The sequence below is a fragment of the Camelus bactrianus genome, chromosome 12, assembly GCF_048773025.1.
Source record: "Camelus bactrianus isolate YW-2024 breed Bactrian camel chromosome 12, ASM4877302v1, whole genome shotgun sequence".
In the NCBI taxonomy this organism is placed as follows: Eukaryota; Metazoa; Chordata; class Mammalia; order Artiodactyla; family Camelidae; genus Camelus; species Camelus bactrianus.
In genome coordinates, this window is record NC_133550.1 from 15,539,307 (window position 1) to 15,551,782 (window position 12,476).

Sequence of the window (12,476 nt, forward strand, 5' to 3'; positions counted from 1 at the left end):
TTAATTAAAAAGCGGCTCGGCATCTTTTCATCTTCCTAAAGAATTCCACATGCAGAGGAGTTAATAAAGAGGATTAGAGTAAGATTTCTTGCTGCTGACCCAGAAGCCAGAAATCAACATTTGTGTGTGCTCCACCTGTCAGACTTCAGGAAGAGCCCGGGAGACAGGGGCACGGGCACTGAGAGATGACCGCCACGAGCGCCACGTGTGGAACGGAAGGGAGGCCCAATCACAGCTCTGAAAGAGCGGGGCTGAGAGGGTGCAGAGACCAAGAGAGGCAACTGAGAGCTTTTGTCGGAAGTTTATAGTTGATTTGACACCAAAGAAACACAACTCTGAAGTCCTGCCTCGGACATTAGGGAAGGTGCTCGGGTCACCAGGCACAGGACGCGCACCGCCGAACCGGTGGGGTGTCCAGGCAGGGTGGGCGTGGCCATGAGGCCGCACACAGGGAGGCCTCCCTCCCCCCTCCCCCCTCCCCCCTCCCGCTTCCGGCTTCTCTGGAGTCGCGCAGCGCAGTGGGTGTGGGAGGGTTAAACGCAGGCCTGATGGAGGCCGGAGGGTGCCCGGGCTTGGTGCCCACAGGAGATTAGGTTTGCAACAAAGCGGTGAGCTGGTAACAATGACCCTTTGCCTTCTAGAGTACTTGAAGGAGCCGCTGGAGTCGTTCGTGAAGCGGCTGCAGGTGGTGAAGGTGGTGCGGCAGGAGGAGCGCAAGGGGCTGATCACCGCCCGGCTGCTGGGAGCCAGCGTGGCGCAGGCGGAGGTGCTCACATTCCTGGACGCGCACTGTGAGTGCCAGAGGGCCGGCCTGGCTCCCCGGAGGCCCGGTGGAGTCTCCCCCTATCACCCCCAACCCATTCCCTCCCTGGCAGAATGAACGGCTGGGACCGCCGCATCACCAAGGCCCCTTTCCTGCTTTGCTGTCCCAGGAGCGAAGCAGGCTTGAAGCACCCCACACCCACACCCACACCCACCCCTCCCCCCGCGCTCTTTCTCACCCCAATCCTGAGCGTGTTCTCTCTCGAGGCACACATAGCCCTAACACAGCTGGTGACCCCATGGTTGCTGGGATTGTGCTCTGGAGCCCTAGACACTGTCTCTCCCTCTCTCCCTCCCCACCCCCATCCCTCCCTCATTCTGAGCTCAGCCCCTCTGAGAGGCCTCCTGTTACCACTGGGAACAAGCAGAGGTTCTTGCAGGGCCACATGGAACCAGAAAGGTCTGCCTCTTGCCCTAAACTGAAACACTTCCCCACCGTTGTCAGGGAAAAAGAATTGTTCCCGAAAAGCAGTGATGCATATTATGAAAAGCTGTAGACCTGGAGTCAGAAGACCTGGGTTCTGGCTCTGCCACTATCCAAGCCTCAGTGTCCTCATTTATAACGTGGGATGAGGACAGCAACCTTACCGACAGAACTATTACTCTGAGGGCCAAATAAAGCCATATATGCAGTTCACTGACAGTCCCAAAGGGCTGGACAAATGAAAGGGATGATTATTCTACAACAGGAGCTGAAGCCTGAGGTGCGGATTCCCCTGGGAGAGGGGACAACCCTTTTGGAAACCCACACTTGGGTGGAGAGGGCTGGTTGAGTGGATAGGCCACAGACCCTGAAGATACCCCGCCAGGGCCTTCCCTGTGCCTTGAGTCATTTGAGTTGACCACGTTACTCCCATGAGACCTCCATTCTTCCCTCCAGAGCCACCTCTGCCTTTTTTGGGGTTGGGGACAGGCGTAGGAGGGTCTCCTGAGATCTCTCTATGCTCTCTGTAGCTGGGGAGCTTTCCTGTGGTTCCCTGCCTACAGTGGGGGAGTGGGCAGAGAGTTCTCTTGTCCTCCTGGGTTTGCCCCCTGGCAGGAGCACGGGCTCAACTCTGGGCAGGACCCTGACTGCTGTCTCCTGGTCCCCACCTTCAGGTGAGTGCTTCCATGGCTGGCTGGAGCCCCTCCTGGCTCGCATCGCTGAGGACCAGACGGTGGTGGTGAGCCCGGACATTGTCACCATCGACCTGAACACTTTTGAGTTCTCCAAGCCCAACCGCAGGGGCAGAGCCCATAGTCGTGGCAACTTTGACTGGAGCCTGACCTTCGGCTGGGAGTCTCTACCTCCACATGAGAAGCAGAGGCGCAAGGATGAGACCTACCCCATCAAGTAAGGACCGTAGCCTGGTGGGCCCCAACGTGGCCTCTGTGGCCCCAGGGACCTGGGCCATCTCAGGTCAACATTTATTAGACACTCTATGAAGCGCTTGACATATTTCATTTAATTGTCATCCCCTATAAGGTAGGTACTGTGATTGGCCTGTTTTGCAGGTAAGGACACTGAGGCTCCTGGTGATGAACAGCTGGCTTCAGATTATGCATTAGCAAGTTGTGGGACAAGCACACCCATCCCGCCAGTCCAGCCCCAAGCCCGTGCTCCCCACCATGGCACTGCCCTGCCTCACACCATGACAGATGACTCTGACTCACCACTTACTGTGTGCCAGGCCCTGGACTAAGGGCTTTCCATACTTTTATCTCCTTTATTCCTCTCTACACGTAGCAGGACATGACTGCTACTTGCAGAGAGGTGGTAGGTACAGGCCACTGTTGAATAGCCATTATAATAAGAGAGGGTGGCGTGTGCGCCCAGGTCACCATCTTTGAAAAGACTGAGAACGTATTAAAGGGAAATGGAGTGCTCTGCAGTTGGCAGTGTGTTGCAGTTGCCCTGAGATTTTTTGGGAAAGGGCCAGATAGCAAATATTTTAGGTTTTGCCAGCTACAAAAAACAATCCTTGTTTTAAAATGTAGGGGGGAGCATATAGCTCAGTGGTAGAACACATTCTTAGCATGCACGAGGTCCTGGGTTCAATCCCCAGTATCCCCATATAAATAAATGAGTAAATAAATAAGTAAAAGCCTAATTACTGCCCCCCAAAAAGCCTCAAAAAACAAACAACAAAAAAAATGTAAAACCCATTTTTTGCCAGAACCTTATAAAGCCAGGCCAGCTTTGGCCCACAGGCCATCATATACCAACCCCCAAGCTTTAGGGCGATTACTTGAAAGTTTATCCATTGTTTAATGTCCAGCTGGGTTTGTCTTCCCCTCAGACCCACCCTGTCCCTCGCTCTCCAGATTGCCTGTTGGTGTTGTTAGAGACCCCAGGTTTATTTTAACAGATGTCTCAGCCAAACTGAGTTGGGAGGAGACTTTTAGAGGTTTTCCTGTGGTTTGGGATTATCTGTACAAATGTTTTCCCACACTTGGCAGGAAACTTAAGAGTCAACGGAAGATTTCTCGGGGATGGAGGGTGAGCAGAGATCAGAGGGAAGGCTTGAATGGAGAGGAGAGTTAGAGCTCCTCCCCTTCCATGTCCCCAAAGCCTAAGAAATGCTGCCCAGAGCTTCGGTAGAGAGGAATCCCATGGATTCTGAACAGCCAGCTGCTCTGTCTCCTTTAGAAGAAGAAGCAACAGAAAGGGGAGAGGGGAAAGGAGAAGGCAGGAGAGAGAAGAAATGGGGACTCCCTATTGACCCTCTGCCTGATTCATAGCTGTCTTTTGTTTGGGATGTACAGCAACAAGGCCCCCTTCCCCCAAGCTGGGGGCCAGGCACACAGTGGCACGGTCAGGGACAGGGCACCTGGCCCCCACCCATCACTGACATCCCCTGCTTCAGTGTCCAAGGACCATACAACTGGGAGACAAAGCTCCAGTGTTTGAGGAATGAATTTGCTCCCTGGTCCAAATGCCCTGTTGGCACGCATGGCTTGCCTGAGGCACTCTGCATAGTATCCCACCAGGAGGCTTACAGGCAGCACCCTCCCATCCTCCACTCCCAAAGTTAATGGGAGGCCAAGAGGAGAAGTAAGGACCCAGGGGATCCTAGGAAGTAGGTCAGGAAATACAGTGTTTCCAGAGGTTGCAACAGGAGCTCAGAGGTCATTTGTCAATGGAGTCTCGGTCAGAATCTCAAAGCCAAAAGACAGGTCCAGGATGGGGAGAGACTCAAAAAGCAGCAGGTTAGCACCAAAATGCTCATCTGGGGCCGCAGGACTCCCGGAGCCTTTCCTGGCCTTACTTGGGCTGGCTTAGAACCCCTGGTAGAGGCCGAAACTGTGAAAGAAAGCCTCCCTGAGCAGGAGGGTTTTCCCACCAAAATTTCTTCCAGAAAGCGGCTGCAGGAGCCAACCTCAGGACAGCACCAAGGTCAGGTTCCTGTGTAGTTGCCTTGACCAATCAGTCCAGTGAAGGCTGACTGAGCCCCTGCTATGTGTAAAGCACCTCGATCAGTTCTAGGTTTCAGTGTCTTTCTGCTTGGCTGTGCCTCATGGAGCCACCTACTGAGGGCAGCAAAGCCCCATCCAAGCCAGCCTGGCCTGGCACAGACGCCAACAGCTAATGATTACATACGAACTCCTGTCCGTCTCCCCATCTCCCGCCCCCGCCTTCAACCCTCAGCCCAGCCCCTCTTATGAGCAACGTGGTATCTAAGTTCAAGATGTTTTTGTCAATTTATCTAAACATGAGTCTGTGCCTCCCTGCCTTTGTCTGAAAGCCAGAATCTTTTTTTAACCTCCAAATGCTCCCTTTAGTCCAAGTTTGTCTCACTTCCTACTCTGTTTCTTGGAGCATCTATTTCCAAAAACAATTTTACACAGATTCTGATTATCAAGTACATACTATGCTTCAGGAAATTTGCTGCCAAAAAGTAAATGATGGTGGCTTTACCCTCTGCTGCTACATTGAGCTCGCAGGGAACAAGAGCTGTTTCTCTTAACTTGGTATGACTAACATATCATACAGGTCCTGGTAGCCAGTTCTTAATACATCCTTGGTTGAACAAATGAATGAGTGCCCTTTAGAAGAGAGTGATGATCATGACATCTCTCCTTGACCCGGTCCTAGAAGGTGAAGAGAACATAATAAGAGCTCAATAAACACTTGCTAAATGAATAAGTTAGTGGAAGAGGGGCTGCACATCCCCGGAGAGAGGAAAGGAGGAGGGGGTAGGTTAGGAGGTAGGTTAGGAGGCGTTAGTGGTGAGTCCACAGCATTCCACGCAAGGTTCAGTCTCCTCTTCCCCCCAGAAGATGCACATGCTTCTCCCTCTGTCTCTCCAGATCCCCGACGTTTGCTGGTGGCCTCTTCTCCATCTCCAAGTCCTACTTTGAGCACATCGGTACCTATGATAATCAGATGGAGATCTGGGGAGGGGAGAACGTGGAAATGTCCTTCCGGGTGAGAGTGAAGAGGGGTTCTTGGGGGAACCATCACATCCCAGGGGACAGCCTGAGCACCTGTCTCTTAGGCAGTGGCAGGGATGTCACATCTGGAACTGAACTTGAAAAGGTGGCTGTTTCCTGTAAGGGCTCCACCTTTCCTCTGCCCCATCCCTTCCAGGACAGTCGGGCTTTGGGCATCAGACTGGACAACTGGGAACAAATTCCTGGGCAGAACTCCTCAGAGGGAAGGGATAATAGGGGTAACAGGGACTGGACATCTGGGGATTGATGACATTTTTCATGATGTCTGAGGGAAGAGGGTTAGAGTGAAGGTGGAGCAGGTCAGTAAGCAGTCACTATCCTTTTTCCAGTGAAGGCTGATTGAGCCCCTGCTGTGTGTAAAGCACCTTGATCAGTTCTGGAGGTTTCAGTGTCTTTCTGCTTGGTTATGTCACATGGAGCCACCTACTGAGGGCAGCAAAGCCCCATCCGAAAAAAATCAGGTTCCGGTTTCCAGGTCAGAGGACACACGCTTTGGTAGCCTTTAGAGTTTCCCTCCCCTCTGCTCAGCAAACTCTTCATAACTGTAGGAGATGATGGTCCGAATTCTGGTGGACCCCAGAACTCTGAGGGATTCCAGGAATAAAGCAAATCAGGATTAGGTTAGGAAGAAAGGATTGCCTCTCCATGAAATCTACACAAATTCCCATTCAGTGGAGAGTAATTAACCAGTAAATGAGATTGTTGACAAAGTCCCCTCTCACGGTGCCTGGTACACATTAAGCACATCGTTGATATCTGCTGTTACAGTGGCTATGATTATGTATTTCTGTTGCTGCTATACTAAAATTAATAACAACATACCTCCCAACCGAAAACTTGAAAAAGAAAAGACACAGGTAGAAGGGATGTAAACCAGCCCAGTCACCATAACACCCAGGGTTCTGATCCTAGGCTCATCTCTGAGCCGCTGACCTCTGTTCAGTCTCCCTCTAAGGAAGCTAATGTGCTCAAGGTGCAGGTGATTACCACAGACCACCTGTGGTTAACTAGCCTTGCTATTAATTAATGAATTGATGCTCTGATTGGGTCACAAATTGATCTTGATTTGGAGGTGCTTGTGTTTCCTATAACACCTAAGTGGGCTGATAAAATCACATTTCCAAGTGAAAAAGCCAAGTGACCAGAGCTCAGATACAAAATTAGCCAACTGTCTTTTCTCTAAAGTGGGCCCTGGTAACCCTCAGGACCCTGCAAACTTCCCTTTGCTTAAATCAGAGTGAACCAGCATCAGAGATCCAGGGACTGAGTAGTTATGGCCTGCAAAGAAGCCTGGTCAATGTCTTTCTTCCAGGGAGACAGAGCAGCATTTCCCTGAGTCCGTGGACCTGGGGTATGGTGCCCTGGGAGTGGAACAGAACTGCATGGGGGGGAGGTTGTCCCATCCACCCCCTGAAAACCCCATCCCGTATCCTCTTACGGCAGGTGTGGCAGTGTGGGGGCCAACTGGAGATCATCCCCTGCTCTGTGGTCGGCCACGTGTTCCGCACCAAGAGCCCCCACACCTTCCCCAAGGGCACTGATGTCATTGCTCGCAACCAGGTGCGCCTGGCCGAGGTCTGGATGGATAGCTACAAGGAGATTTTCTACCGGAGGAATCTGCAAGCAGCAAAGATGGCCCGAGAGGTGAGAGGAAAGGATGTTTAAGGAGGGGTTTGAATAAAGAGAAGCGTAGAATCCCAGACCCTGGTCAAAGGCTTAATGTTAGAGGCCCACGCATCTCCACCATCTGGTGGGGCCAGGGAGGCTCTATTTTGAAGGCTAGACAATGAGGAGAGGAGGCTTGGTTGTCCCTGCCCGGAGAGCCCCAGCATCTTTCAGGAGTGTGGAGAAAAGATTTGGAGGAAGAAATTCTTACAAGAGCAATGGCTTTGCTCTGAGGACTGGGAGAAAACTGACTGGGAAGTCACAGGAGATGAGGGAGTAAGGGGAGCCCTGGGTGGGGGGTCCCAAAGTCCCAAAGGCAGGGGTTGGGAACTTGATGTGGGGCTGAGCCAGTAGCCCCAGCAGGTCCTGAGCAGGAATGAGCATGAGACCCATTCCAGGAGAAGGTGGCCCCAGAAACTCTGGGCTGCCTCCACCCAGACAAGAAGATCAAGGCAGGTGGAACTGACCCGTAGGGGTTCACTTGGTTGACAGAAATCCTTCGGTGACATTTCGGAACGACTGCAGCTGAGGCAACAACTACACTGTCGCAACTTTTCCTGGTACCTAAACAACATCTACCCAGAGATGTTTGTTCCTGACCTGAAGCCCACCTTCTATGGAGCTGTGAGTCTTGAGAACTAATGTGCATTATTTCAGAGCCCCCAGGAGAAGTTCAGGACCATCTGCCCCACAGCTGGATGACAGACAAGAGTTGAGTGTTACTCCCCACACTCCTTTGTCCAGGAGGAGGACTGAGAGGCCACTCTGGGCTTCTGGAGATAGCTAAAAACCTTATAAAGAGGAACCAACCCCCTAAACAGTGTTTCTCAGACCCTTACATGCATCAGAATCACCGGGAATGTTCCTTAAGTCACAGATTGTTGATTCAGTAGGACTCGGATGGGGCCTGAAAATTTGCATCTTTCACAAGCCCTCGGGTGATGCTGATGGTTGGGGATCAGACTTTGGGAACCACTGCTCAGAAGGCATCCCACGTGCCGAGGGCTTTCCCCAGGGACCTGTCCGGTTGCCCATCCTGCCCTTGCCCAGCCCGTGGGCTCTGCACCTCACTTTGCTATTAACTCCAGGCACCTGGGTAATGAGCAGAGGAGAAAAATCACAGAGAGATCCAGTCATGCAAATTTATCTCAGGTAGACCCCACACCACAAACCAAAACACTCCTAACTGTGCTCTCCTGGTCCCCCACATTCTGCAGATCAGGAACCTCGGTGTGGACCAATGCCTAGACGTGGGTGAGAACAACAATGGGGGAAAACCCCTCATCATGTACACCTGCCACGGCCTTGGCGGTAACCAGGTACGCAGTCCTACCCAGGAGAAGCCTGTCTCTGGGGCATCTCCTCTCTCTCCAGGGGTCCCTTTCTCCACTCAAAACAGGCCTTTCCTGGGGCCTAGGCTGGGGGAGACCCAGAGAGAGGAGGAGATACCATCCCCACCCTCAGAAAGCTCCCAGTCTGAGGAGGAATGCATGACACAGACAGACAGGGTGTTAAGTTTGGATCAGGGACTGGAGAGAGCGCTGGGCACCAGTGCTGGCTGCTAAGAGGAGGTGGGAGGGGAGGATGGTTAATCAGAGAGGGCTTGCTGGAGGATGCCAGCTGCTGAGTGTTTTTAGGTGACTGGAAAGTTTCTGAGCACTTACCCTTACATCCACTCAATGCCTCCCCTGCCCAGAAGCTACCACTCTGATCCTGCCACCTATCAGTGACCCCAAAACCACCTACTGACATCTCACACTTACCTGGCGTTCTGGAAATTGACCCCCACGCACTACAAAGCCCAGCTCTTCCCTGAGGAACAACTAGTAATCTCCACGACCCCAGCCCCTTAATCTACCCTGAATGCCCATCATTTGGTAAAAGGCACTTGAAACAGAGCAGAAACAAGGAAAGGAGTGGCATGGGACACTAAACCAGATGCCGACTTATGTAAATAAAGACAGAGTCATTCTAAAGCAATTTCCCATACCACTGGCCCTGCACGGTGATTTTAGGTGGCATATTGGTGAACATTTTTTAAAAGTTTAATAATAACCTATTAGACAAAAAAAAACTAGCATATCAAACACATGATTTCACAGATAATGCCTAAAATGAAGCTAAGTTAAATGTTTAACTGAAGTAACTACTACTCCAGTATAACCAGATATGGTCAAAATCCTGAAGGTGGCACATGAATGACTAAAGCCTTGGCACCCACTCACTTTCCCCACCAAGAGGCCACCTGTGGTTGGCATCTTAGGGCAGTTGGCTTTGGCAGGTGGTGGGCAAACTCTCCGCCTGTCCCTCAGGACCTCCTCTTGTCTTGACTTCTAGTACTTTGAGTACACAACCCAGAGGGACCTTCGCCACAACATCGCAAAGCAGCTGTGTCTACACGCCAGTGCCGGCACGCTGGGCCTTAGGAGCTGCCACTTCACTGGCAAGAACAGCCAGGTGCCCAAGGATGAGGAATGGGAATTGACCCAGGTGAGTCCGCTGCCCAGCAAGCTCAGAATCAAGAACCAGAGGCCACAACTGCCCACTCCTTTCCTCTGCATCTTCCGCCTGAGATCCCCTAGGAGGATCCAAATGGTGTAGAAAGTATAGAGGCCATGGGCCTTGTCACAGGCAGGATTCTTGGGCCTTGAGTGATGTTTGGTGATGGCTGGTTCTGGTTGATATAAAGATGAGGTTGGGGATTATGGTCCAAGGTCAGCTCTGTCATGGTTCAAGTGTTTTCAGGCTGAACTCAAGTAGATGAAGCGTCACTCGTGGTTCCTGCCTGGCGTCCGTGTGCCAAGCAGAGCTGTGCACTCACATACATTGGTTTGGTTAATCTTTCAGAGGCTCTTCTCCAGTGTGGTGTCCCCATTACTATGGAAGAGCCAGCTGAAGCTCAGCAAGTCTGTGACTGGCCCAAGACCCACCACTAGTAAATGGCCAGCCTGGGATTCGGACCTCGATAAGTCTGAATCGAAAGCGTGGGCTCTTTCCATTACACCACACTGCCTCAAGATGGATGATGTAACTTCTACAGCACTGGGCCCAAACTAGCACCCCCAGTGAGCCTCCACACCCCACTCTACCCCAAGCTCCAGCTCTTGGCTTAGGGGAAGAGGAGCCTAACCTTGGGAAGGCTAGAGGAGCCTTAGAGAAGGGGGGGTCTAAACATGATCAAAGGCAGAAGGTGGGGGTGGGCAGCAATGGCCCAGGTCTTCTCTGGCCATCTGGAGGAGGGGGGTCCTGAAAGCATTTTTTCAGTTAGCCCGTGGTCCTGCCTTTCTCTGTTCCAGCCACTCGTGCCAAAGCTGAGGGCAGGGAATTGGCACCAGACACAGGTGGAAACTCAGGAACCCATCCCATCAAGAGTATCTGGTGTCCAAGGAAAGGAACTGGCAGTGTTCTCTTTGTGCCTTGTTGGGTTCCCTTAGCCTTTTGTCTATTGTCCTTATCTCATTGTCCGCCTGGTGGCACTGTCAGAGGTCTGAGGTCCAGGTTGACCCATTGCTATGTCATCTTTTAGGACCAACTCATCAGGAACTCAGGATCTGGTACCTGCCTGATATCTGAGGACAAAAAGCCAGCCATGGCCTCCTGCAACCCCAGTGATCCCCGCCAACACTGGCTATTTGTCTAGGCCCTGGAGCAGCCCCCGTGGGGGCTCCCTCAAGCCTCTCAAGAAACAGGATTTGGGGAGCTGGATGCTTGAGAACCTGATCATCAGCTTTCCTGTTGGCCTTAAAGATGGATTTCAAACCTAGTGGCTGTCAAGGCAGGACCTTCCTGTTCCTTACAACAACATTGGGCCCATTTCCTTTCCTCCATGTTGGTGGAAGAGACCATTAGAACATATCCTATGTGGCCTAGAGCTTTCCTTCTGTCTTAGAAACAGACTTCCAAAGCAGAGAAGGCAGCTGGGGTAGGGCCCAGGGCAACAGTGCTGAATTCAACAGAAGCACCTCTGTAGCCACACCCTGAATCCCTAGTCATCCAGTACACCTGCAGAATCCAGTGAAATAGTCTATTCTGAACAGAGGGCTTAGAGGTCTAAGAGTCTCGCTTGGTAACATGACCTGAAGCACCCTGACAGGAGTCTTTTATCTGACTTCATCTGCACAGCAGTCCTGTGAGAGAGATGGGAACTGCCAGGCCCATTTTATGGACAGAAAAACTGAGGCAGTGAGAAGTAAAGGAGCTTGTCTGTATCCCAAAGCTAGTGGCTGGCTGGAGCCGAGACTGAGGCTCAAACTTGAACGCTAAGCCAGTGCTCCTGACACCACCCAAGAACACTAGGCAGCTAGCCATCAGCCTCCCCATTCTCTCTTCCCCACACTGTGATCTTTTCTGGCTGTCTGGTTTCTGTAAAGCTTAGAACCATGGAGCCAGGTAGCCATGAGGGAGACCAAATTTGGGGATCCTGGGATGTTCATTTTGAAAGAAAGCTTATGGAGCCAGTTATCCTCAGGTTTGAGTCCCAGAACCTTTTTTCAGTGCTCCATATATAATGGCAAAGTAGCCAAAGATGAAAATGAGAGTAGGTGAGGGCCATGCCCAGCAGCCCCTGAACTTCCAAAGATCTGCAAGCACAATTTGAAAACCATTGTTTTAGTCCAACCCTATCACGTTCATATTATGAAATCAAGGCCAGATAAGTGAAGTAATTTGCCCACGGCCACACAACCAGGTATTGGTAGCCCTGAGGCTAGGACCCAGATAAGACTAGCAGGAGCCCTGGGAAGTCTGAGGAAGTAGGGACAGCGGGTAATGTCCAGCACAACTGCATGACTGGTCTTGTCTGCTGTTCTCGCAAGAAGTCCCTATGTGAAGCTGTGCAGGTCAGCTCTTCTCCAAGCAAGTTGGACCCCACCATGCACGGCTGCTTTGCCTGAATTAAAGAGCCCCCACTGTCCAGAGGACTCACCTTCCTGGCAGGAGGGCATCTGACCTTGAGTAGCAGGCCGTCATCTTGGGCATCACCAGGTGAGGGTGCCGCAGGACCACGCTGCCTCTCCTTCCCTGGGCAACGCCCCACCGCAGCTGCTGCCATAGGAAGTCTCCTAGGTTCCCTGGGGTAGCCCAGCCAAAGGGAGAGGAGAGAGTGGCCAGGATGTATCCTGGAGTGGGGAAAGGGGAAAGTTCTTCCCCAGAAAGAGAAGAGAACTGGACATGAGATCCCAGCAGAAATAAAGGTTTTATGGCATTGGTAAAGGAAGTTTGCGTGGGTTCCTCCTCCCCTGCATTGTCCTTGAGCTGATCCCTTTGGAGGATCAGTTGATTCAAGCTGTGAAGAATCACACACATCTGAAAAGTTCTGTACAGCCACTGTCTCTTGTACCCAAACATCCTCTGGCCCCCAACCTAGCCTACACACTATGTCAAGCACTCATAGACATGAAGATATAAGATGAGGCTTGTCCCCCGTGGAACGCGCTGTCTGGTTGGGAAAAGATGTACGCAAGTCATGCCAAGCCTGCAGTTGTTCAGAGATGGGCTCAGTGAGGAAGAACAATTTCTTCTATTGAGGGAAATCAGGGAAGCCTCACAAAGATGGT

At 51.8% G+C, this 12,476-nt stretch overlaps 1 protein-coding gene across 9 annotated transcripts in view; it reads left to right on the plus strand.

Moving 5' to 3' along the window:
- Positions 1-12,132, plus strand: part of GALNT6 (polypeptide N-acetylgalactosaminyltransferase 6) — a 32,482-nt gene extending 20,350 nt beyond the window's left edge. For all 9 annotated transcript variants that reach the window (XM_045523524.2, XM_010964307.3, XM_045523520.2 and 6 more), the window contains 8 exons: positions 642-791; positions 1,921-2,155; positions 5,113-5,230; positions 6,700-6,900; positions 7,414-7,545; positions 8,139-8,240; positions 9,259-9,411; positions 10,448-12,132. In XM_045523524.2, the coding sequence (XP_045379480.2) occupies positions 642-791; positions 1,921-2,155; positions 5,113-5,230; positions 6,700-6,900; positions 7,414-7,545; positions 8,139-8,240; positions 9,259-9,411; positions 10,448-10,561 (1,205 nt within the window). In that variant the 3' untranslated portion in view covers positions 10,562-12,132. The remainder of the gene's footprint in view (positions 1-641; positions 792-1,920; positions 2,156-5,112; positions 5,231-6,699; positions 6,901-7,413; positions 7,546-8,138; positions 8,241-9,258; positions 9,412-10,447) is intronic.
- Positions 12,133-12,476: the final 344 nt, after the last annotated feature.